Consider the following 27,145-nt stretch of genomic DNA (forward strand, 5'->3'; position numbering starts at 1 on the left):
CAAGAAAGAGTCCCAGAATGATTGTTCTGGGCTGGTAGGTGGGGTTAGGGTTTTCTGCCAGAAAACAACTTAACAGAGTATCTGATTTCCAGTGTGTTTTAGACCAAATGATATCCAGGGCCAAGTTTTTACCATTCTTGGTATCAAGTGTGGAGGAGAGAGAAAGTCAGTATCAAAGTGAAAAGGTGAAGACTTCTGTCCAATTTCAGACTACCTTATACTTGGGCACAGTTCCACCAGCTTTTGTGGGCGTGCCGTTTTCTTCCCTCTTTTATCCACTCTCTCATTGAGTGATTTAAGCGCTCTTAAGAGGTTAGCAGTGTTCCCCCTCCCTCCTGCTGCCCTGGGGGTTATCAAGGGATTCCCCAGAACTGTTGGACTGATGGGGAGCAGTGCAGGGCATAATAGTGGATAGAGCATTGTCCTGGGAGTCAGAAGGTCATGGGTTCTAATCCTGACTCTGCCACTTGTCTGCTGCGTGACCTTGGGCAAGTCACTTAACTACTCTGTGCCTCAGTTATCTCATCGGTAAAATGGGGATTGAGACTGTGAGCCCCACTTGGGACAGGGACTGTGTCTCACCTGATTTGCTTGTGTCTACCCCATCGCTTAGTATAGTGCCGTTCACATAGCAAGCACTTAACAAATACCATCATTATTATTATTAGCCATGGACAACAGCTGTCAATCAGGTGGACTTCCATGCATTTTGCAGATGAGGGAACCCGAGGCACAGGGAAGTGACTTGCCCGAGGTCACACAGCAGAAAAATTGTGGAGCTGGGATTAGTACCTGGGGCTTCTGACTCCACTAGGCCATGCTGCTTCTATTGTATATATACAATATATTTATGCTATTGTACGTATCATTTCTTTCCTGCTCCTGCTACATGTGTATAGTTTATGCCTGTCTTTCTCCCCGTTCGAAGATGGAAAGCTCCTCGGGAGCAAGAACCTGTGTTTTTTATTTTTGTTTTACTCTTTTAGAAGTTTAGTGCAGTGCTCAGTACACAGGCACTCAGTAAATACTAGTGAATAAAAGAAAGAAGGATCCATGTGTGATGAAGCCATCTCATCTCATATAGGTCAACTTTAACCCTTTTAAATCCTGCTCTTGGGCTGAAATGCATCAAACAATAACAAATCCTCCTGTTAACTGACTAATGCGTAACACTATACTAGAAGTATCTAGTTAAGGTTAGATATGATTCCTTTCTTTAAGGAGCTTTAAATCTAGAGCACTGTAAAATATTTTAGTAGCCATTGGCAATTGCTGACTTAATTTTTTTTAGCCTTCAGTATTAGCATCTTCCTCCTATCATTTTTGTCATTTTCACAATTCAAGATTCTTGGCTAACATTACTTGAACTAATTAAAATTATTATCTAACTTCACAATTAAGGTGGCTTTAAAATGAGACATCAAAGCTTATATAGTTTTTAGATTGTTATAAATGTTCACTTTAGAACTACCTGAAGATTGATAGTGATGCATTTGAAAAGCATTATATTTTTATTGATTCTTAATGTAGTAAATTACTAAAGTTATTTGGCAGCAAACAAAAATGGCCTGTGATGTTGTTCACATTTATTCTCCTGATAGCGCCACAATTTGCATTAATTGCATTGCGACTGCACTCACTTATATTAAAAGGCTTCTACTATAATTAATCCTTTTTATTCCCAATCATTTTGGCACAATTTCTAGCAATAAACACTCATAAAAGACAGACACTTGAAAAATAACTTACAAGTTTCTTCAATATACCTATTGGTATTTTTTCATGGCATGGAGAGATTGATAGGCTTCTAGGTGCAAATGTTGCAAGTGCCTAAGAATTAAGACCTAAATGAAAAATGCTAAGTGGATTATTTTGCATAAAAAATAGACCATTTTTGAAGTTGTGTAATTAACCTGTGTTTAGAAAATACCTTGATTTATGCCTACATTTGTATCTAAGTTGCATACATTATGGAAATTTAATTTATAATCCATTTAGCTGATGTGATCATAGTTTTTAGTGCTATCATTTATTAGTGCTTGTATATTAAATGCTTTAAAGGTTTAAACCTGCCTTATGTAAAAAATTATACCTCTGCATTTACATTTTATGAGTCATAGATGGAATTTCCATTTTAAATTCAGGTAGCTTGATATATTTAAGGAATTACAATGGCTTTATTGTTAGTAATGCAGGAATGGCAAACAGTGACCTTATACATTGAATAGCAATGATTTACACCTCTAGTTTACTTTTAGAGTCAACAGCACATGAGAGGGGCTTGCATTCCACACCTTGAATAAATCATGTAGTTCTATGCAAAACGCTCACTTTGACTCTGAACTCATTTTTCATGTAGCTTTAATGGTGGAATTAAGTGCACTCAGTGGAAGTGTGAAAGTGCTAACCATTCTAAAGTTTAAGCAACTGGAGGGTTTTTTTTTTGACACTGCTCTTTGTTAGACTATCATTAAGTGCTACTCAGCATTTTGGGGCTCATTTTGCTTCTTTAAATTTTTTTTTTTTAGTATCCCACTCCCTAGTGATACAGCCCTCAAACAGGAGAAAGGGTAAAGTATGCAGGATTGCCTCAATTCTACCTCTACCTGATCGTGTATGAGGTTTTTTGGATTTTTGCCAGAGGAAATAATTAGATTTGGGCTTTCGGTATTCACTTGCACCACTCCAGATACCGGAAAAGTACAGGGAGCCAACGGTACCTATAGTTCTAAGGTTTTCATAGACCTTAGGGAAGTGTTGACCTCTTCAGCACTGGTAATTCCTCATTAAATTTGGCTGCCCTAAAATTCTCTTCATGACAGCATGGCTGGCTGTGTCAGTGCTAGTGGTATCCTTTCTCATCCATTCTCCATCCCCATGAGGTAAATAACAAACAAGGATTCCTGGTGTTGGAAGAGACCAGATGCAGGTGTTAGAAATATGTTTCTACTCCTCTGGGAAACTCGTGTTTTTATGGTATTCGTTAAGCCCTTGCTGTATGTCAAGCACTGTTCTAAATACAGGGGTAGATACAAATCATCATCATCATCATCAATCGTATTTATTGAGCGCTTACTATGTGCAGAGCACTGTACTAAGCGCTTGGGAAGTACAAATTGGCAACATATAGAGACAGTCCCTACCCAGCAGTGCGCTCACAGTCTAAAAGGGGGAGACAGAGAACAAAACCAAACATACTAACAAAATAAAATAAATAGAATAGATATGTACAAGTAAAATAAATAAATAAATAGAGTAATCATCATCATCATCAATCGTATTTATTGAGCGCTTACTATGTGCAGAGCACTGTACTAAGCGCTTGGGAAGTACAAATTGGTAACATATAGAGACAGTCCCTACCCAGCAGTGCGCTCACAGTCTAAAAGGGGGAGACAGAGAACAAAACCAAACATACTAACAAAATAAATAGAATAGATATGTACAAGTAAAATAAATAAATAAATAGAGTAATAAATATGTACAAACATATATACAGGTGCTGTGGGGAAGGGAAGGAGGTAAGATGGGGGGGGATGGAGAGGGGGACGAGGGGGATCAGGTTGGACATAGTCCCTGTCCCACATGGGCTCACATTCTTAATCTTCATTCGACAGATGAGGAAACTGAGGCACAGAGAAGTTAAATGATTTACCCAAGATCACACAGTAGACAAGTGGCAGAGCCAGGATTAGAACCCAGGTCCTTCTGACTCCCAGCCTGTACCCTGTACACTAGGCTATACTGCTTCCCTTCCAAATTAGTCTTCCAAAATCGTCCAAAGTTCTAGAGGCAGTGTTTAGAACAGTGCTTGGCACATAGTAAGCACTTAACAAATACCATAATTATGTAGTTGGAAGGGTGTCTGGTGTTACTGAGCACTCTGGTTTGGATCAAACTTTTGGGTCCTGGGATTTGCTGGGCGAAGGCTGAAGCACAGTAGGGGCTAGGGGGATGATGACTGTGGCCTCCCTACCCTCCCCTTCGGTCCTGATTTAATCATCAGTGGTATTTATATGTATATATATATATGTATATATGTTTGTACATATTTATTACTCTATTTATTTATTTATTTTATTTGTACATATCTATTCTATTTATTTTATTTTGTTAGTATGTTTGGTTTTGTTCTCTGTCTCCCCCTTTTAGACTGTGAGCCCACTGTTGGGTAGGGACTGTCTCTATATGTTGCCAATTTGTACTTCCCAAGCGCTTAGTACAGTGCTCTGCACATAGTAAGCGCTCAATAAATACGATTGATGATGATGATACACCCAAGAAAACAGAATGGCTTAGTGGAATTAGCACGGGCTTGGGAGTCAGAGGATGTGGGTTCTAATACTGGCTCTGCCACTTTTCTGCTCTGTGACCTTGGGCAAGCTACTAACCTCTCTGTGCCTCAGTTACCTTATCTGTAAAATGGGGATTAAGCTTGTGCCCCACTTGGGGCAACCTGATTACTTTGTATCCACTCCAGAGTTTAGAAGAGTGTTTGCCACATAGTAAGTGCTTAATACCACAATTATTATTAATAACGTAATATATAATATGGATTAATAATATACACATGGGAGTTATATATTATGTATAACAATATAATAGTTGGTATTATTAATAATGATTATTGTAAATCGCTTGGTCACATCAGGCAGATGTTATGGAATGGTAAGTCTAAAGAAAACGAAAGCAGTAAATCAGCTTGCACCAGGGAAAGGAGACACATAACCAAAATTCTATATTGGTAACATTGGAATTCTGTTACCTAGGGAACACACTGACCAATGATACATTATTAGAAAAGTAAATAGAAAATCAAATCAAGAAAATCAGCATATCTTGGGAGATTGTCAGACAGTGTGGTGGCAGTATGGTATTAGCCTGCAGACTTCTCTCAGGCTCTCACTCCTGGACTCCTTGAGCAGTTCCATTAGTGTCATTTATCCGACTATACTCAAATTTAGATGATGAGAGGATAACAAACAACAAGGTCTTAGAATGAAGTCAGTCTCCTTTGCTCATCTCAACATAGCTGGATGGTACATGTGAGGAGAACGGATAATAGTAGGATACCTAAACAGCTGCTGTATGGTGAGTTGAAATGGAACAGGAGAAATGTATTAAGGATGCAGTTAAAAGTCTCACATAATGTTACATCTCAACTGAAAATAGGAAGTCAAACCATAGGATAGTGGGTCTGGGGATCAGAAGGTCATGGGTTCTAATCCTGGTTCCTCGACACTTGTCTGCTGTGTGACTTCGGGCAAGTCACTTCACTTCTCTGGGCCTCAGTTCCCCTAGCTGTAAAATGGGGATTAAAAAACTGTGAGCCCTGTGTGGGACAGAGACTGTGTCCAATCCAACTACCTTGTATATATTCCAGCCCGTAGAACAGTGCCTGGCACACAGGAAGGGCTTAATAAATACAGTAATTATTATTATTATTATTTCAGTCAAAGGAGCAGCCCTTTTTCAAGCAGAGATTTAAAAGGGATAGTGAGACAAAGATGCAAGTGGCGTTGTACTCTCCCAAGCACTTAGTACAGTGCTCTGCACACAGTAAGCACTCAAAAATATCATTGATTGATGCCTTTATAGAATGGATATGTATTTTACAGTGCTCTGCACACTGCCCTTAATAAATGCCACTGATTGATTGACTGTTCTTATAGAATGGTTATGTAATTTAGTCATACTTTCTGCATTCCCATTTCCATCAAAAACCATTGTTCCCCTTAAACTGTTTAAGGACTTTGACTCTACAAGAACGTTGTTAACGTTATCTCTGTGTTGTACAAATTCCATAGCAAACTTTTCTACCACTGTTTGGCATTATTCCAGAGAAATCACATTCTTACTGGAAGCTTGTCTGTTGTTACATTGATCTTTATTGATATTTTAAAGGGGTCTTTTTTGTTTTTAATGTTGGGGTGAATTATTCATTCCCTAAGTGGTGGTCAGTCCAGTATTGGCACACTTTATCCAGACTATCCTTCTCCTATACCCCTCCCCTCTTGTGGTTTGTTATCTTTGCGGGAATTCAAGAACTGTTATTAAGTTGGTATTTCAGTCCTCAGTATTGGATAGCAAGGACATTTTTACTATAGTTGCAGCATTTCAATTAAACAGAACAGCAGGGGGAAGATATAGGAACTAGGAAGCAGTTTGTGTAGCTCCTTAAACTTTCCTCTTATCTATCTTAGTTGATAAAATGATGATTCTTTATTCAAGATATAAATTAACTGGATTTGATCGTAGGGGAAAGGGAGAAGGAATATTCTCTGTACCCAACTCAGGAACGAGTATGTCTGCCAATATAGTACAAGTTGGATTTTGACATTCAGCTGTTGGTTAGAAAGCTCATCCACTTCATTATGCTGTTGCATTAGGATTGTGGATTTACAAGTAGGAAGCAGCGTGGCCTAATGGAAAGAGCATCGGCCTGGGCGGCAGAGAGTATGGTTTCTAATCCTGCCTCCTCCAGTTGCTGCACTGTGACCATGGCAAGTCACTTAACTTCTCTGTATCTTAGTTTCCTTGTCTGTAAAATGGGGCATTAAATGCCCATTCTCCCTTCTACTTAGTTCGTGAGCCCCAAGTGGGACAGAGACTGTTTCTAACCTGATTAATTTGTATCTACTTCAGTGCTTAGAACAGTTTTTGGGACAGAAAGCACTTAACAAATACCGTAAATATTATCTACCTCAATGCTTAGCACATAGTAGGCACTTAACAAATACCGCTGTTATTATTTTTATTATTATTATTATACTTAACTCTTAATTGTGGATTTACCTTTTTATAAATGACATCGGAACTGTTGTAATCACCTGAGACTGCAGACATTGGGAGAGAAATAAATACAATGTCACCATGCTTCAACATCCCTAATAGAACTCTAGGGAGGGGTGGGAATTCTGTAGGGGGTTCATAATGTAAATTTTTAATGAATGTCATTTTTCCTGTTTACAGGCTCTGTATGAAAATATGCTGGTGGAGTTGCCTTTCGCTAGCTTTTTCCTTTCAAAGTTGCTTGGGACGAGTGCTGATGTTGACATTCATCATCTGGCTTCATTAGATCCAGAAATGTACAAGAATTTGCTTTTCCTGAAGAGCTACGAAGATGATGTGGAGGAACTCGGATTAAACTTTACGGTGGTGAATAACGACCTGGGAGAGGCACAGGTAAGAGTCGATTTTTTTTAGGGTCTTTTCTTTCTCTAAACTGAAAAGTTAATCATTACTTTGCATCCTACATCCCTATTAGGCAGTAAAAGTGATAAGATACAGGATAACAAATGGTTGTGTGACTCCAAACTTGCCGCCTCTTTACTGACTTCTTTGTATTTGCAATAAATGGTAATTGATACTATAGTTGTAAATTTAAGCAAAGAAACACTTCCCTTTCTGGGAGCACTGATTTGGGGGTTTTTTATGTTTAGTGGCCAACACATTACCTCCCCTTTGCATATTAAGAAATAATCTTGCTATTGTAATTGCAAAGGCAAGTAAATTATAGTGCACTCAAAAAATATCAACTGTGGGAGTTCACTATAACATAGCATAAAAACATAAAATGTTTAGGTACTAAAGTGGGCTATAAACAGTAAGGATATGGTAGCTTTTTTTCTCATCTTTTTGAGTCTGATTTTTTTTTTTTGTCCCCGTGGGCTTTCTCCAAATATTTATGAATTTGTAAAAACTTCTTACAGTTACAGGGTCAGGAAAGTCTATTTTTGAAATCCTTTAAGTATTTAGGTTACAATATTAAATTACTTGTGCCACTAGTGCGGCTTGCTAAGAGTTTTTCTGCTCTTAATATAAGAACTGTCTTTACTAGGTCAGATCAATCAATAATCCTTCCATCTTAGTATTCTGTCTCCATCAATGGCAACAGGATGCTTACAAGGAACTTTGGGCTGGTTGCCCTCTGTGACTTCCATCCTAATGGTTACGGATGCACCTCTAATACCCCTAACTTTCACCCTAGTAACCTAGAATGGACTACTCAAAATGGATTTCTCTAAAATAAAGATTCTTATCTCTAGAAGAAATACCAAGGATGATATTTTCATGCTTCATATGCAGTACTCACAAAAGATCAGTCAGTGGTTTTTATTGAGCACTTACTGTGTGCAGTGCTTGGGAGAGTATAATACAACAAAATTATCAGGCAGATTCCCTGAACGAGTTTACAGTCCAGAGGGGGAGTACTCAGTCTAGTTTTTCAAAGTATCTGCTACTGATTTAAGGTTGAATAGTGTTGCTTTCAATTTTGCTACCAACCTATCGAAAAATGTCATGCGACTGTTTATTAGAGAATAATCACGTCATTATGATCAGTTTGTACTGGCAATTCTGGATTTATGTGTAAAACAATTTTTGTGACTTAGAATCCAGTTCCAGGGTGTTTTATTACCCTAAAAGGCACGCAATCCATGATTAAGAAGCATGTATTCTTTATTCTTAGTCACTTCCTCTAAATGTACATTTATTCTTGCTAATGATATTGCTAGCCTTAGGGGGGAAAATGTCTTATACAATCAATTCATGGGGCTGGTCATCCACTTTAAAGGCTGCTTAACCTCCATCCCTCCTTTTCCCTCCTTTCTCCCCCTGCCTTTTTCTCTCCCTCCTTCCTCCGTCTGTCTTCCTCTCTTCCTTCCTCCTTCCCTCCCTCATATAGTTACCTTTTGGCTTAAGTTTTTCTCCTCAGTAACACCTCTACCAGAGAATGGTTGAGAGAAGGTGAAACCCAAGTCAGTCAATTTGCTTCTCTCTCAGTAGCTCTGTAAAAATTTTGTTGGATCTTGGGGGTTATCTGAGGATGTAATCTATCCATGATATAATCCTCCCTCCTAAGGTGACCTACTTTTTATTTTGCATAGTTTTAAATGCTGATTCCAGCCTCTAAATAAGAATAGAATCTTGGATTTAGAAAACCATTAAAAATGCATCTAGTCTACTCCTTGCCTTTGTGAATGATCACATTTAGCCATCAGACACATCCTTATTTGAGAGACTCCCCTCTGCCCCCTAGAAGCAAGTTCCCAACTTCTCTTAATTACCCAGTCCAATATTTAACAACTGTCACTGCCAATACATTATTTTCCCTTAGAAGTATTTGATTGCCTCTGTGTGCAGAGCCCCTGGGAAGGTAACTCTTCTGTACCTTCTGTACCTGCCCTCAAGTAATTTATAATCTAGTTGGGGAGATAGACACTAAAATGGTCATAAAACCCATTTCCACTCTTTCAGCTGGTACCATCCTCTTTTAAGAACCTTTGATACATTTGAAAATCATGATTATAATGGCTCTTAGAACCAGAGGGAAAAAAAGCTTTGTTAAATTCAGGGTAGATTACATTAGCTCCTCTCATTGTCGGGTCTGTTTTTGCGGTAGAGGTTGAGTTTATCTGGCAGTATGGGTTCAGTCAATGAATCAATCATATTTATTGAGCTTACTGTGTGCAGAGCACGATACTGAGCACTTGGGAGACTACAGTATAACAGACACATTCTCTGTGCACAATGATGTTACAGTCTAGAGGGGAAGACAGGCTTTAATAAGTAAATAAACAACAGATATGTACTTAAGTGCTGTGGGGCTGAGGGGGCGAGTGAGTAAAAGGAGCAAATCAGGGTGGTGCAGAAGGGAGTGGGGAAAAATGGATATGAGGGCTTAGTGAGGGAAGGCCTCTTGGAGGAGATGTGCCTTCAGTAAGGCTCTGAAGGTGGAGAGAGTAATTGTCTGTTGAGTGTGAAGAGGAAGGGTGTTTCAGGCCAGAGGCAGGACATGGGTGAGAGGTCAGCAGCAAGATAGGTGAGATAGAGGTTCAGCAAGCAGTTTGGGTTGTAGTTGGAGAGCCATGAGGTGAGTTTGGAAAGGGCAAGATGGTAGAGTGCTTTAAAGCCAGTGGTAAGGAGTTTCTGTTAGATGTGGAGGTGGATGGGCAACCATTGGAAGTTCTTGAGGACTGGGGAAACGTGGACTGAATGTTTCTGTAGAAAAATGATTTGGGCAGCAGAGTGAAATATGAACTTGAGTGGGGAAAGACAGGAGGCAGGAAGGTCAGCAAGGAGACTGATGCAGTTTGGATGGAGAGGAAAGGGCAACTTTAGTGACGTGAAGGTTGAACTGACAGGATTTGGTGATTGAATGTGTGGGTTGAGTGAGAGAGGAGTCAGGGATAACACCAAGGTTATGGGCTTGTGACAGGAAGGATGGTGGTGCTATCTACAGTGATGGGAAAGTCAGGGAAAACACAGGGTTTCAGTGAGAAGATAAGGAATTCTGTTATGGACATGGTCAGTTTGAAGTAATGGCAAGGCATCCAAGTAGAAATGTCTTGAAGGCAGGAGGAAATATGAGACTGCAGTTAGGGAGAGAGATCGGCACTGGAGATGTAGATTTGGGAATTATCCGCATAGAGATGATAGTTGAAACTATGGGAGTGAATGAGTTCTCAAAGGAGTGGGATGTTGATGGAGAACAGGAGACCCAGAACTGAGGGACACCCAGAGTGAGGGGATGGGAGACAGTGGAGGAGCCCTCGAAAGAGACTGTCACTGGTTCTTTAAAGTGTCTTACCAGTTGTTACTCAGTATCCCGTTCATTCCAAGGTTTTTTAACTGGAGTGTTGATGATCCTATCCCTATATAATATTTTTCCATGTTCAAAATAAATTTTCTAGAATCACCCTTAAATATAGATGGTCATTTACAGTCTTGAAGTAAGCACTGGTCTTGACCCCGTATTGACTTTGTAGATATTGAAAGGGTGTTATTTTTTATTTATATTTTATCAGTGTATTAACACATGAAATTTTCTTAGCATATTTTTGCAATCAAATTCTATTAGCTAGTATTTTTGCCAACCTTCCTGGAACATCAGTAGAATGCTCCCCGATTTACAGGGGAGAAATGGAGTAAACAGAGCCCGAGACAGCAGTGTGAACAGTCGGGTAGACCTAGGTTGGGCTCTTAAATCCATAGTCCCAAATTGAGCCTTCAAAGCCACCCAAATCACTGTCAGTAATAGGTCATGCCTCAGAAATCACCCAAACCTTAGTCCACATGTCCATTTGCTAATTAAGCAGCAACTACCAAGGTGTGGGGCAAATTCTGGTGATAAATGATGGTGCTTTTAGGCCATCAGCTCCTCTCTACTTGTCATTAATCCCTTGAAAGTGCTCAGAGCTGACCTCACCACTATATTAGGAGAAAGGAGTGGGAAATGGAGCAACATATGTCTTATTTTTAATGTGTTTATTTTATGAACTTTTCTAATTGAATGCCTGTGTTAGACCCATGTCTCTTTTTCTTATCTCCTAATTTCTTATGCTATTCTGGATTGCATTTACCATTCGTCCCACCAGCATTGTCCAGTGGGTATCAAAAACAGTGGCAGGCACCACAAATAGCAAATGCAGCCACCCAGCAAAGAAATCCTAAATATAAGTACTAAATACATTGTAGCCATCAGAAAATCCATTAGAATTATAGATCCAACGTAATAGAAATTCTTTCTTTAATCACTTTGATTGTAATTATGTCCTGTGGGCAGATTACAGATCCTATGTGTGAAGTATCAATGGCACCTTTTCAACTTCCTACTGTTTCTTTATCCCATTTTCCTAATTTAGTAACACAAAAGGCAGCATGGCCTAATGGATAGAGCACGGGCTTGGGAGTCAGATGGTCATGGGTTCTAATCCTGGCTCTGCCACTTGTCTGCTGTGTGACCTTGGGCAAGTCACTTCTCTGTGCCTCAGTTTACTCATCTGTAAAATGAGGATTGAGACTTTGAGCCCCATGTGGGACAGGGACTGTCCAAGCTGATTTGCTTATACCCACCCCAACAATTAGTACGGTGCCTGGCACGCAGTAAGTGCTTAACGAATACTATTATTATTGTTATTATTACTAAGCAATCACTTTTTGCCAAGATCAGATCAAGTTCCTGTCCTATATGGGGATCACAGTTTGAGGGAGAATAGGTATTTTATTCCTCTTTTACAGTTGATGAAACTGAGGCACAGAAAAGTTGTGATTTTCCCAAGGTTGCACTGCAAGCAAGTGGCAGACCTGGGACAAGAACCCAGTTCTCCTGACTCCCAGTCCTTTGCCCCTTCCATTAAGCCACACTACTTTCTCTGTGCCTCAGTTACCTCATCTGTAAAATGGAGATGAAGACTGTGAGCCCCCCATGGGACAACCTGATCACCTTATAGCCTCCCCAGCACTTAGAACAGTGCTTTGCACATAGTAAGCACTTAATAAATGTCGTCATCATCATCATTGGACTCTTTAAAAAAAGTAAATTAGTGAATTTAGTCTTTTTTTGATGATGGTCCTTTTTATGGCATCTTAAATGCTAAGATCTATCCTCAAAAATTAAGGCATATTTATGTTTTTTCAGGATCTAAGACTTAATAATGATAGCATTTGTTAAGCGCTTACTATGTGCAAAGCACTGTTTTAAGCACTGGTGGGGATACGAGGTGATCAGGTTGTCCCACGTCAGGCTCACACTCTTAATCCCCATTTTACAGATGAGGTAACTGAGGCTCAGAGAAGTTAAGGGACTTGCCCACGGTCACACCTCAGACATGTGGTGGAGCTGGGATTAGACTCCCAAGCCCATGCTCTTTCCACTGAGCCAGGCTGCTTCTCTAACTTAAAACAGACTTAAAACAGATTCCCCCATCATCTCTTATACCAAAGAGTGATCAAAATAAGGTACTCTGTTGCAATATATTTTGGAGATGGGATGATAAACTGTGCCATAAACCACCGAAACGTCAGTCCAGAAGTCCGTTTGTTAAGTAAGTCGTTGGAATTTGGTTGATCTGAAGGAGTGTTCAAAATAGAAGGAATGAGAGAGCACTAGATTTGGGGGTTTCCTGTGTCCAAAGCTACTAGCAGTGTGGCTTTTCACCATCTGGGGTGGACTATTTCAACAAAGATAAGTCCGTAAAGTAGCCAATTTTATAATGAGCTGTCCAAGGCCGTGGCTAATGGGAGTGTTTCATATTCTTCCATTTGGAATAGATGGTAATAGCTGAATGTCAGTTATGCAGTAGTTCCATTAAAGCTGAATGGAAAATATTGGAATCATTTAAAAGGGAAATTGTGAAGTTCCGCTGTTCTAATTACTCTTAGAAATCACTGTATGAATAAAAAGGTAATGATGATAATGCAGCATGATAATTATATTAAAGCTTCTAATTAATTAAACAGAATCACTCTGAAGAAATTCATCATTAAAGCTCTCATCACTTTGTCATGGGAACTATTTGTGCTTTCTGAAAGTAAACACATTTACTTCATTTCTTTAGTGTTCAGTATATGCCCATCTCTTTTATAAATGCCAAATGAAATAATTCTTAATTTTTTCATCAAATGTTGTGATGTTAGGGTTCCCTTCTTAAAAAATGAGTACTTTTGTTTTATGCTTCCCTCAAATGTAATCTATATTATTTAGTTTTCATCCTGCACAAGAGTACAAAAAATACGAGAATATTTTATTTTTAGAGTTATTATTCTTTTAATATTGGAAATTAGGAAGCCTCAAAAATGCAGCTGCATATCGTCATGATTTTTCTTAAGGAAAATACTTGACTTTTCAGATATGCTAGGGTAGGTTATACACTGTCAGATCTACAATATATTGATAATTGTATTGCCTAGACTGTTGTAATAAACTTGCAAGTGCACCACTTTGAAATCCTAAACAAATGTTTTTGTCTTATCTATCTTGCCTTAGTAGCAAAAGCATCTATTGAGCATTTACTGGGTGCAGTGCACTCCTCTAAGGGACTGGCAAACTCAAAACAGCCAAGTGACACTTCCCTACGCACACAAGGCACTTACTACATTCTAATGGGGGGACAGACATAAAAATATTTATGGAATAATCAAAATAATTTAATGTGCAATTGAATAAATATGTGTTGGAGATCAAATACATTAGTGCTAGAGATATCTAGTGGTGTGAATTAAATTGAAATAACACATACTAGTGCTTAATATAAGTTGCTTTGGCTAAAAATTAAATCAACTTAATAGTTTAGTAGGTAGTGACCACTTTCAAGGTGTTAGAAATATAAGTAATTGACCTCTTTTGGGAAGATGGTGTGTTTTTTCAGTACTTCTTTCCTTTAAAGAGCAATCACTCTCAAGCCCGCACCCTCCGCTCCTCCACCACTAATCTCCTCACTGTACCTCGCTCTCGCCTGTCCCGCCATCGACCCCCGGCCCACGTCATCCCCCGGGCCTGGAATGCCCTCCCTCTGCCCATCCGCCAAGCTAGCTCTCTTCCTTCCTTCAAGGCCCTGCTGAGAGCTCACCTCCTCCAGGAGGCCTTCCCAGACTGAGCCCCTTCTTTCCTCTCCCCCTCGTCCCCCTCTCCATCCCCCCGCCTTACCGCCTTCCCCTCCCCACAGCACCTGTATATATGTATATATGGTTGTACATATTTATTACTCTGTTTATTTATTTATTTATTTATTTTACTTGTACATTTCTATCCTACTTATTTTATTTTGTTGGTATGTTTGGTTCTGTTCTCTGTCTCCCCCTTTTAGACTGTGAGCCCACTATCGGGTAGGGACTGTCTCTATGTGATGCCAATTTGTACTTCCCAAGCGGTTAGTACAGTGCTCTGCACATAGTAAGCGCTCAATAAATACGATTGATTGATTGATTGATTCTAAATCCAAAAGTACGTCATCGTCTATTGCCTGTCGAAATCCATGGAAACAAACAAAACAAGTAGTCGGCTTGATGTGCTGAATCCACACCATTTTGCCTGGGTATCATAGCATGTGCGATCTTTTATACATCGTAATATAGTAGCTAGCCTCAAGAGGCTTAGTTAATAGATGGAGTGTCAATGCAGAACGAGTAGAGGAATTAAGATAATGAACACCATCTTTAAGCAGAATGAATCAAGAAAATGGATTTGAAGTATCTGAGCCCTGATGGGTCCAAAAAGGAGATGGACCAACAAGGAATAATCCGAAAGTCTGTACGATGGTGTTTTTCTTGGGCATGGTGATAGATCATGGAAAAAGGTACTTTCCCATGAAGTCACTTAAAAGCAACCAAAAACAGCTCCCAGGACCCATTAAAGCTCAGTTTCAAATGATCCATGGTGAAGAAAGCTGGGAAACGACAGGAGTTGAGGGTGGGAAACGGCAGGAGTTGATGGGCAGTCTTGGAGGGCATTTTGAATTGAAGGCATTAGAGAAGCAGCGTGGCTCAGTGGAAAGTGTCCGGACCTTGGAGTCAGAGGTCATGGGTTCAAATCTCGGCTCTGCCACGTCAGCTGTGTGACTTTGGGCAAGTCACTTAACTTCTCTGTGCCTGTTACCTCATCTGTAAAATGGGGATTAAGTCTGTGAGCCCCACGTGGGACAACTTGATTACCTTGTATCTACCCCAGTGCTTAGAACAGTGCTTTGCACATAGTAAGCGCTTAATAAGTGCCATCATTATTATTATAATTAGAGCAATCCATGAGGCAGAGGAGGACCTGTAGGTCCTAACAGGGCATATAGATCATGTCTGCCAAGTGTACTGTACTCTCCCAGGCACTTAACACAGTACTGTGCACAAAGTAGGCACTCAATAAATACCACTGATCAATTGAGTGAACTACACTGCCCGTCGAGCAGCAGCTTCTCTTGAGCGAAGGAGGGAAAAATCATTGGACAGTGATTCCTGTGAATGAAATGGAACCCACTCATCGGCACCTCCCCCATCCATTTCTAACTTAAATTTAGAAATTTAGTTCAGTTCAATGCCTTCTTTGGTTATTTGCACAGGGGTCACTTCCTCGCCTTGAAAAGTCAGACATAAACTGTGGGCCGAGCTTCTCCCAAGAGCCATTCATTGCGGGTGGTGTAATCTCTAACCAGGAGGGGTGGAGCCTGGGAATGCTCGGCTGGAATGTCAGGGGAGTTGGGCCTTGGCATGGAATAAAGTATGAAATGGTACAGACTGTATTCTGGGCTGTGAATATCATGGCATGTTTGTATCCTGGAATAAGTTCTCTAACAGTACAAGCCTTCTCTCTGGTGTGTGTGTACGCAGGGTGGATGTAGCCTGGGGTGTACTCGGGTTTATTTGTGAAATAGTAATGATATTAATTGTGGTATTTAGGCATTTACTGTGTGCCAAGCACTGTATGAAGTGCTGGGGTACTTTTAATAACAAAAAAGGAATATGATCTAGAAGTGGACAAAAATAATGATAATGAAAGAATAAAATAAATGCATACAATATATAAATACTATGTGCCAGGCACTGTATTCATCACCGGGGTAGAGAAAAGATAATCAGGTTGGATTCGGTCCACATTCCACCAAGGGCTCACAGTCTCAATCACACATTTTTCAAATGAAGAAATGAAGGCACAGAAAAGTCAAGTGAGTTGCCCAAGGTCACAAAGCAGACAGGTGGTGGAGTTGGGGTTAGAACCCAAGTCCTTTGATTCCCAGGCCCGCGCTCTTTCCACTAGTCCATGCTGCTTCCTGTCCCATATTTATGGGTACAGCAAGAGGAAGCAGAGTAAAGCCTTTTAGGAGATATGTAATGTATACGTTATTTAACCTAGATATCTAGATGTTATTTTGCTCCACAGTAAAACAGTTGGTCACACAAATTCTTTTTTACTTACAATATGGGCATACCATGTTATTAGCCTGGTCTGATAGCTTTGGCTTATATGATAGCATTAAGACCATTATTTTCTCTCCTGTATCTCCCCCTGAATATTTTGCAATCATTCTCCCAAGTTGGTCTAGTCATGGTCCTTCTTATTTTTATTCCCTAAAAGATGTCTAGATCAGACTCTTGGTCCTTACTGCCAATCACAGGCAAAAATGGTCTAGCCGTATATGATGATGGCATTTTAGATAAATTGTGTTCTGGTGTCATTTGTTTCGGTGATTGTTATTTTATATAAATTGTGGTTGTCAGTTATTGCTATATTCCTCAAGAGGGGCCTCTGCTAGGTTTCAGAAGGTTGTCCAGTATTTTCCCCCCATGCTTGGGGTATCTTCCTTGATTCCCCTTGCAGACAAAAAATTCCCACACTTTTTGTTTTGTCACTTTCTTGATCCTTCCACCTAATGTGATATACTTGATCCTATCTAAGTGTTATGCTTCCTGAGGAGGCAGTGTCAGCAGTTTTCTCTATGACCTTTGATGCTTTCTGGGATTTCTCAGGCCTTTGGCTCTGGTGCTGATTTTTTGCCAAGACCCTTTGCTCAGCTTTGTTCCAAGGAAGGATCAGGCTTCAACACATCTTGTGGTTGATTGGCGCCACAAAGTTTTGAGCCATCCCGCCATACATACTAAGCGCTTAGTACAGTGCTTTGCACACAGTAAGCACTCAATAAATACGATTGATTGATACATAGATTGAATTCACATTAGGAGCTTCTTCCTTAGGTCAGGACAAAAATAAGTTGTATTATGTAGCAGGCGGCTGGAAAAAAAGTATTGTTTTTGAAAGGCAAAAATTTAATTCCAGATCTTTCAGGACTTAAAAAGGTAGTACCTAAAAATGGATACAGTCAGTTCTTAGGTAACTTGGGGGCGAAATGCGCGCTTAAGAAAGCCTTGACCAACACCAGATTGCGTCCAAACAGAAGCACTTTGCTGGAGAACCTTTTCTACTTTCTCAATAACAATCTTTCCAAAGCACGTACCTAGAGCACCCACATTATAGAAGAATCGACTGTTCTGCATGCTGCTGTTCACTCTTTTGTTTGTTTTCAATCATCCATCTGTTAGCCTTAGAAGGAGAGGTTTTAGAATAGGGTGGTTTAAAAAAAAAGCAGGCTTCTAGGAGTCAGAAGTCCTAAATTCCAGCCCTAATTCTCCCCTCTCTCGCTATGTGACTTTGGGCAAGTAGTCCTCACTGTGTCTCAGTTCCTTCATCTTTAAAATGGGGATGATATTTTTTTCTCCTCCCTCATGGGGATGTTGTGAGGACAAAATAAGGTAATTGATATGACATGGTTTTGGTAAAATAAAGTAATAACTGCTCTACAAATTCATGGTAGTATTTAATTTTAACGTGCATGTTTTTGAGATTTTTATGGTGTACTTGTTTTCTTGAGCCACTCCACTCACAGTCTTTTCCTGTACCTTCACGCTTAAGAAAATACTCATTTTTGTACCGACAGGTTGTTGAACTGAAGCCGGGTGGAAAAGATATTCCCGTCACCAGCGCTAACCGAATTGCATACATCCACCTTGTAGCAGACTATAGACTAAACAAGCAGATCCGTCAGCACTGCCTGGCCTTCAGGCAGGGCCTGGCCAATGTTGTGAATCTCGAATGGCTCAGAATGTTTGACCAGCAGGAAATCCAGGTAGAGTGTTCACTGTTCCAAACCAGTTGTTTTTCTGGGGTGGAAATAATCCTTCCAGTCTTCAGGATTCAAATTTCTCTTTTCAGGTTTTAATTTCCGGTGCTCAAGTTCCCATCAGCCTCGATGACCTGAAATCCTTCACGAACTACTCTGGTATGTACTTTCCCGCTTTTACTTGGCTCAGCATTGATTCCTGGGTAACAATTTCTGTCCCTCGGATTCCAAGGCATTGGCATTCCTCCCTTCAAGGCCCTGCTGAGAGCTCACCTCCTCCAGGAGGCCTTCCCAGACTGAGCCCCTTCTTTCCTCTCCCCCTCGTCCCCCTCTCCATCCCCCCGTCTTACCTCCTTCCCTTCCCCACAGCACCTGTATATATGTATATATGGTTGTACATATTTATTACTCTATTTATTTATTTATTTATTTATTTTGCTTGTACATTTCTATCCTACTTATTTTATTTTGTTGGTATGTTTGGTTCAGTTCTCTGTCTCCCCCTTTTAGACTGTGAGCCCACTGTTGGGTAGGGACTGTCTCTATGTGATGCCAATTTGTACTTCCCAAGCGCTTAGTACAGTGCTCTGCACATAGTAAGCGCTCAATAAATACGATTGATTGATTGATTGATTGGTAGATGATTTCAGGCTGGGGCGGCTTCACCATAGAAATGCAAAGTCTTTGGGTTGGAGGTGGTTGGCTAGACCCTTTATCAAATTGCATTTAGAGAAGAATAGGTCAATAAATACTGATTGATTGATTCTGCTTAGGACTCTGGGGTAGCCCATGTTCTCCTCATGTTATCGATGCAGGTTTCTCATGTTCAGGAGGACAGTGTTTAGGCTTGTAATATTCTGTTTTCAAGTCTTCTGCATAGGAGTAGACACAATGATTGAATAAATAGCATGAATCACAAAACACATTCTCCACCCCCCCCCAAAAAAAACAAACTAAAGGTATTTCATCTTTTTTGACTTCCAGCAGCTTGCCCCCTCCTACCTTACCTCGCTGATTTCCTGCAAGCCCAGCCCTCCACACTTTGCTCCTCTAATAATGATAATTAATTAATAATTATGGTACTTGTTAAGCGCTTATTATGTGCCAAGCACTGTTCTGAGTGCTGGGGTAGATACAAGTTAATCAGGTTGGGCAAAGTCCCTGTCTAACATGGGGCTCACAGTCTTAATCCTCATTTTCGGATGAGGTAACTGAGGCCCAGAGAAGTGAAGTGACTTGCCTAAGGTCACACAGCAGACATTGGGCAGTGGGATTAGAACCCAGGTCCTTCTCACTCCCAGATCCGTACCTTGTCCACTAGGCCATGCTGCTCCTGTAGCACCAGCTGCTGTGACTTTGGGTAAGTCATTTAACTTCTCTGAGCCTCAGTTACCTTATCTGTAAAATGGTGATTAAGACTGTGAACCCCATGTGGGACAGCTTGATCACCTTGAATCCCCCCCAGTGCTTAGAACAGTGCTCTGCACATAGTAAGCGCTTAACAAATGCCATCATCATCATCATTATTATTATTGATCACTATGCCTCGATCTTGCCTATCTCACCACCAACCCCTTTCCCACATTCTCCCTGTAATCTGGAACTCCCTTCCCATCCATATACAACAGACCACCATCCTCCCCACCTTCAGATACTTAATAATATTCACAAAGAGGCCTCGCTGAATGTTCCCCTTTCCCCTATTCCTCCCTTCCGTGTTGCCTGTGCATTTAGATCTGTACCCTTGAAGCACTTGATATTCGCCCCCACAGCATTTATATATATTTATTTATATTAATGTCTGTCTCCTCTGCTAGGCTGTAAGCTCTTTGTGGACAGGGAGTCTATCTACTAACTATTCTGTATTGTACTCTCCCAAGCACGTAGTACAGTTCTGTGCACACAGTAAGCACTGTAATACCATTGATTCCTAGAAAATGATTTGTATTCATATAATCACAAAAATCCTTCAGTATTTGAAAGTTTCGGTTTTGGGAGCTCGAAATGCTTACCCTATTCTGAAATTTTTGCTTTAAGAAATTGATACAACTGCTCAGCTGAAAAACTCGAATCCAGGAAGAAAAATGACCATCCTGTATTCAGAATAATACAGAGAAGCAGCATGGCAAAGTGGAAAGAGCACAGGGATGGGAGTCAGGAGACCTGGACTCTAATCCCAGTTCTTCCACTTGCCTACTTTGTCATTTAACTTCTCTGTGCCTCAGTTTCCTTATCTAAAAAATAAGGATTCAATGTCTATTCTCTCTCTCCCCTAAACTTTACTCCACTCTTGTCCAAATGGATTATCTTCCTTCTATTCTGTAAGGTCCTTATGCGCAGGGATCAGTTATACATAATTATTTTACTGTGTTCTCCCAAGTAGTAGAGTGCTTTGCTCACAGTAAGTCCTCAGTAAATACCATTGATTAGTTGATTACAGAGGAAAAAAGTTTACATAGATGTTGTCTGTAATCAATTGTTATCACTGCAAATGCCATAGTAATCATAGCTGAACCAGATTCCCCAAACAGAATAATGGCCAAAATTAAAATTGGAAATCACAAACTGGAAAGAAAGGGACAGAGATGGAAAGACGGAGATTTACGGAGGGGTAGTTAAAGCTGTAAATGCAAAACTTGATTGCCTGATTTCAAAAGCTACTTTACAAGTGCCAGGTCCCCTTGATGGCCTAAGGAAAGGAGGGTTTTGGAAAAGATTTTTAACTGAAACTCCAAGTCATGTCATGCCAGGCTCCATTAGAGCACATTGCTTCACCGGTGACTTCACTGCCTTACAAGTTCTCCCTCTCTGGGCCTCAGTCCCTGCACATGTATAATTGGGGGGTTGAACCTGACATTTCCTATAGCATTAGGATGTTGTGAGCCTGAATTAGTATCGAGAGAATTCTTGGATGTCTGAAAAAGAGAAGCTGCCAAAATCCAGGGCAGTAGTATTTCTTAACTGTAACACAGAGGACTATTTATGTTTAGATAAGCAAAACATGACTAGAGGACATAAAAGGGTATCTTTATACATTAAAATGAATTGTATGTTTTAAGTGTTTTATTGCTAGGGTTTATATTCCTGTTGCCCCTGACAGTAAGTGCATTCTTTCATCACGTAGAGGAATAACAGATTAGAATGCTTGTTGTAAGAGATCTACATGAAGAGTCTTGGCACAGCTGGTCTATCAGAAATCATTTTTCTCCCCATTGTGAACTGCATGTCGACTCATTCCGAAGGAAGAGAAACAGCAGGTTCTCCTAAGATGATAATTTTTCTCCGAAAACCCAACTCAGCGGGTGTCTGTCGAGCTGGCATGTCAGACTCTTTCTTGTGGGTGGGCCACTTGCGTCATACATTCTGATGTGGGCTGCAGTTTTTAAAAGCTGCATCCTAATATAATCATTTCTAAAATTATCAGCAGTCTGTTACATCAAAGAGAACAAGAGGAAATGAAGGCGAAGCATAGAACTCTCCATAGTCATTTCTTGCAGATTAAAGTGTTCATGGATGGGATTCTTCTGGAGGCAGGCAGGGAGAGTGCTTCAAAGTTTAGGGTAAAGGGAAGAGACAGATAATGAGAGAAGGGGACAGAGAGATAGATACCTCTCTCACACACCTCCTCCCTCACACATATATACACAGGCTCAAGCAGATGATATTGCCCACCGAGGACAGCAGTGGCAGAGAACACGGTCAAACCTGCCCTATCCCTTCTGCCTAGGTCATTGTTCTGGGCTGAATAATAATAATAACCGTGGTATTTGTTAAGTGCTTACTATGTGCTGGGGTGGATACCAGAAAATGCCACAGCACTCTAGCGCAGCCCCACCTCAGCCTGGAGCAGAGGCAGGGAGCAAAGATCTGGGTTGCCAGCAGGATGGGTGTAGAGACCCACCCCACCCCATTCCTTCCTCCCTTCAAGGCCCTTCTGAGAGCTCACCTCCTCCAGGAGGCCTTCCCAGACTGAGCCCCTTCCTTCCTCTCCCCCTCGTCCCCCTCTCCATCCCCCCATCTTACCTCCTTCCCTTCCCCACAGCACCTGTAGATATGTATATATGTTTGTACATATTTATTACTCTATTTATTTATTTATTTATTTTACTTGTACATATCTATTCTATTTATTTTATTTTGTTAGTATGTTTGGTTTTGTTCTCTGTCTCCCCCTTTTAGACTGTGAGCCCACTGATGGGTAGGGACTGTCTCTATATGTTGCCAATTTGTACTTCCCAAGCGCTTAGTACAGTGCTCTGCACACAGTAAGTGCTCAATAAATACGATTGATGATGATGATGATCCCACCCCACCAGGCTCTCTCCTGCTCTCCCACTTCCTGCCACAGCTGTCTGGTCTCTCTTAGGCCACAGGTCATGCTAATAGTGGGCCACGTTGACCTGTTAAAAGCCTGGCTCAAAATTCCACAGGAACCAAATAACCAGATTTTGTAATTCCACCATGTTGGATCCCAAGTTTTCCTAGCCTTGAGAGGTTATTGGCCTGAACTAATTACATCTAAGGGAAGTTTGAAATAAAGATGCCCATATCATTTCCCCCTTTGACCTCCAGTGTGTAGTCAGGGAGCTCGTGTGGAGTTTGAGTAGAGAAAAGCTTGGGGCCTGCCTTCAGCCCCTCAACTGCTCCTGTAACCTCCCTGTACTAAAGTCTCCCAAGTCCTGAAATTAGTTCAGCACCACCATCTTACGTGATGGTCACGGGCAGGATGATAATAACGAAAAATTACGGTATTTGTTAAGTGATTACTATGTGCCAAGCACTGTTTTAAGTGCTGGGGTAGACACAAGGTTATCAGTTTGTCCCATGTGGGGCTCACAGTCTTCATCCCCATTTTACAGATGAGGTAACTGAGGGCACAGAGGAGTTAAGTGACTTGCCCAAAGTCATACAGCTGACAAGTGGCGGAGCCGGGATTAGAACCCCCGACCTCTGACTCCCAAGACCATTTTCTTTCCACTAAGCCACGCTGCTTCTCTACATAGGATCTGCCCTATGGTTAATTCCCACGGGCTTGCAGGGATTTGCACAGCTTCTCAGATGAACTTTGGGCCACCAAACCTGCGGGCTTTGTGAAAAGGCAAACAGCACCTGATCTTGCACAGCAATTCTCTCTACTATCAAGCCAGAAGTGACAAAATACAATCAGTCTTATCTCTCCTCTGCCAAGAAATTGTCCTCAGCTGTTTGCATTACCCTCTCTAGATTAAAAGCTTACACCTTTGACTAGCCTCCCAATTCCAGTAAATAGGTTTTAGTATTATCACTTTCATTGAGGTGCCAATTAGTGCACTTTAGTCTTCTCTTTATTGGTGTTGTTCCAGGGTGCATTAACTATGGTGGGAACAATGTTGAACAATTATTTTAGTCTTAGTAAGTACTTAGGTGCATTAAAAACTATAAATTATTTTGGATTGGGGTCTGCTCACCAACCTGTTTAGTTCACATCATCAGAAGCCACCGTGCTGTTTGCCAATAAAACTAACACTGGTGACGACCCGATGAATTAGTGATCGAGCCTACAATCATTGACATTTTAAAAAGAGAAACTAAGATCATCTGCTCTGTGGCAGTGACACTGAATTCCCATTAAAAGCCTAACAGTTTTTAACGTGAAATCATAAGTTTCAGTAAATATTAATTCCATGTTCAAGACCCTGAGAGACTTGGCCCATCATTGGTGGCATATTTCTGGATAAAGTGAGGTTTTATCCCAGGGCAGCTTCTGTAAGCATTCACCTCATCATTTCTAGGGTGCTGTCTTCCTTGCAAAAATTCAGCATTTTGATAAGGTTTTGTCCCAAGGCAGCTTCTGTAAGCATTCACCTCATCATTTCTAGAGTGCTGTCTTCCTTGCAAAAATTCAGCATTTTGATAAAATTCAACAAAATTGACATTTGTAGTTTCGACTTCACCTCTTGCTACACTTTATCCCTCTTCAGCTTCTTAGTCCCTCTTGTGGTAACTTCGTATTTTACAATCTGTTTTTCCAACTTCTGGCCAGCATCATTTGGAGTCAGAAATGGGAGGTATAACAATAGTAGTAGTAGTAGCATTGGTTAAGAGCAGACTGTGTGACCAGCATTGTTCTATGTGGTGGATACAGTATAAGCAGATCAGAAACAGCCCCTATTCCACTGAGGGCTCACTGTCTAAAATGGTGGGAGAACAAATATTTAATCAATCAATCAATCGTATTTATTGAGCGCTTACTGTGTGCAGAACACTGTACTAAGCGCTTGGGAAGTCCAAGTTGGCAACATACAGAGACAGTCCCTACCCAACAGTGGGCTCACAGTCTAAAAGGGGGAGACAGAGAACAAAACCAAACATACTAACAAAATAAAATAAATAGAATAGATATGTACAAGTAAAATAAATAAATAGAGTAATAAATATGTACAAACATATAATGCCATTGTACAGCTGAGGAAACTGAGACCCAGAGAAATGAAGTGACTTGTCTAAGGTCAGGCAGCAGGCAAGTAGCGGAACTGGGATTAGAACCCGGGTTCTGTGATTCCCGGGCCCATGCTTTTTCCACTAGATCACAATGATTCTCAGACTGCTGATTTTTCCTATTTGTTGGCTATAAGTTTCTTTTTTAGTGCTGTGCAATTCTTGAACAAGTCAGGTGTCAGTTTTTCACTTTAAAATGGCACTGTCATCATGTGATCCTGTTTTTACTTTGCGACTAAAACCATTGATTTTATTTGTAGGTGGCTATGCAGCCGATCACCCTGTAATTAAAATATTTTGGAGAGTTGTCGAAAGCTTCACTGATGAAGAAAAACGCAAACTGCTGAAGTTTGTAACGAGTTGTTCCCGGCCTCCACTTTTGGGCTTTAAGGTATGAACTGTGAAGAAATTAAATGAAATGGTTTATAACTGAGAAAACAGTATTTGTGAGGTAGTGGTTTGTTTATTGTTTTAATGTAAGGCACCAGTTTCATGAAGCTTTCGAGTATCCCAAGATAATGCTATCATACAGGAAAATTCATGGCAGTTTATCCATTGCAAGGAACAGAAAATGTTAATTTTAAAGAAATTAATTTCCTTGGTGCATTTTCTGAACCATTATTTAAATTATGCTAGGACTATTTCTTACATGCTGCTCCTTCTTAACCTGGGCCTCTCCACTAGTAACAAATGTCACTATAATCCAGTAACCCACTGAAAACCAACCTGTACTTATGGGTAGCATGTACACAACCATTCACTTTCAGATAACCTTTGATGAATGACTTTTGTGAACTTTTTTTATCTCCTGGGTATTGCTGAAGGAAGTTATTCTTAACCTTTGCAGTTCTTGACCTTTCACACAATAAGGCAATTTGAGATTGTAAAGCTAGCAGAGAGGTGGTAAGCAGTTTGCTTATTCTCCTGGATAAATATAGGCCAGTGTGAAGCAAAGGCATCTAGGACAGGTTGAGACCACTGGTTTGGGAAGAGTTTCTTTTTTAGTATTGGACTCCAAATTACTTTTCAGTTATTTGAGGGCAGAAAGTGGAGATTTTTTTCCTAAATTACTTGGGGGGATGTTGAGTTTTTTCCATTACATTTCAATCCTTCAGACATGTCTTCACATTTTACAAGAAATTAATGCAAAAAGTCAACATAATGGAAGCTTGGCGATTGATAATATCATCATCATCATCATCATCAATCATATTTATTGAGCGCTTACTATGTGCAGAGCACTGTACTAAGTGCTTGGGAAGTACAGATTGGCAACATATAGAGACAGTCCCTACCCAACAATGGGCTCACAGTCTAAAAGGAGGAGACAGAGAACAAAACCAAACATATGAATGCAGAAGTTGGAAAATGTCATAATTCTGAATTCTAGAGAATTCCCAATTCTTCCCTGATTTTACAAGAGTAATTACTATCAGAATAAATATTTGAATCACTTCTAACTCATTTATTATGAAATATCTTATAAAAATGCTGATGTTTAGTTTCAGCTCATAGGTTTTTCTCTTTTTCATTGAAAATGAATTGTTCTGTAACAAGCTCTTATTAGACTACTAGGTTCATAGTAGGTGCTCACTAAGTCCTATTGATTTTTTTTGAGTTGGGCAGATGGGAGAAAGCTCGATGATGGGGTAAGATATCTAGAAGGGAATACCACTAAGAGCAGCCCCTTTAGTTTTTAAAAAAATGAACTGCCACAAATCAAATAACAGAGTTACCCCTTTGTCCCACCAGAACCATTCTTCCATCCATGGCTGCTGCCTAATCTCCACAGCTATTCTCTGTTGTTGCAGTTACCTTGGGGTGGGTTTGGGTCATCTTGGTTGCTGTGGATTCTTTTATTACCTGTTAAAACTGTTTAAAGCCCTGAATAGGAGGAGGTGTAGGTGGAAAAATGTGTTCCTTCCATTTTTAGAGTCCACATGTGGCATGAACTACCAGTAATAATTGTAGTATTTATTAAGCCCTTACTTTGTGCCAAGGACCATACTAAGATTGGGGCTTCCAGACTAAGTAGGAGGTGGGTTGGGTAATGAATCCCCATCTTACAAATGAGGAAACTGAGGCACTGAGACGTTAAGGGACCTGTCCATGGACACACAGCAGGCAAGTGGCGGAGCCGGGATTAGAACCCAGGTCCTCTGACACTCTTCACTATGCCATGCTTCTTCTGAAATGCCAGAAAGACCTCCTGCCTACCTGTAACTAGTTGCAATAGAAAGCCATCAAACAGCCCACCTCCAACTCATATCCTGTGGCCACTCTGG

General features: G+C 40.5%; 1 protein-coding gene across 1 annotated transcript in view; it reads left to right on the forward strand.

Annotated features, from left to right (window-relative positions):
* UBE3C (ubiquitin protein ligase E3C) overlaps positions 1-27,145 on the forward strand; it is a 117,194-nt gene that overhangs the window by 78,978 nt on the left and 11,071 nt on the right. Inside the window, exons 19-22 of the mRNA XM_038755613.1 lie at positions 6,973-7,185; positions 18,201-18,389; positions 18,476-18,542; positions 25,121-25,251. Of these exons, the coding sequence (XP_038611541.1) occupies positions 6,973-7,185; positions 18,201-18,389; positions 18,476-18,542; positions 25,121-25,251 (600 nt within the window). The remainder of the gene's footprint in view (positions 1-6,972; positions 7,186-18,200; positions 18,390-18,475; positions 18,543-25,120; positions 25,252-27,145) is intronic.

This window comes from Tachyglossus aculeatus, chromosome 13, assembly GCF_015852505.1.
Source record: "Tachyglossus aculeatus isolate mTacAcu1 chromosome 13, mTacAcu1.pri, whole genome shotgun sequence".
Lineage (NCBI taxonomy): Eukaryota > Metazoa > Chordata > Mammalia > Monotremata > Tachyglossidae > Tachyglossus > Tachyglossus aculeatus.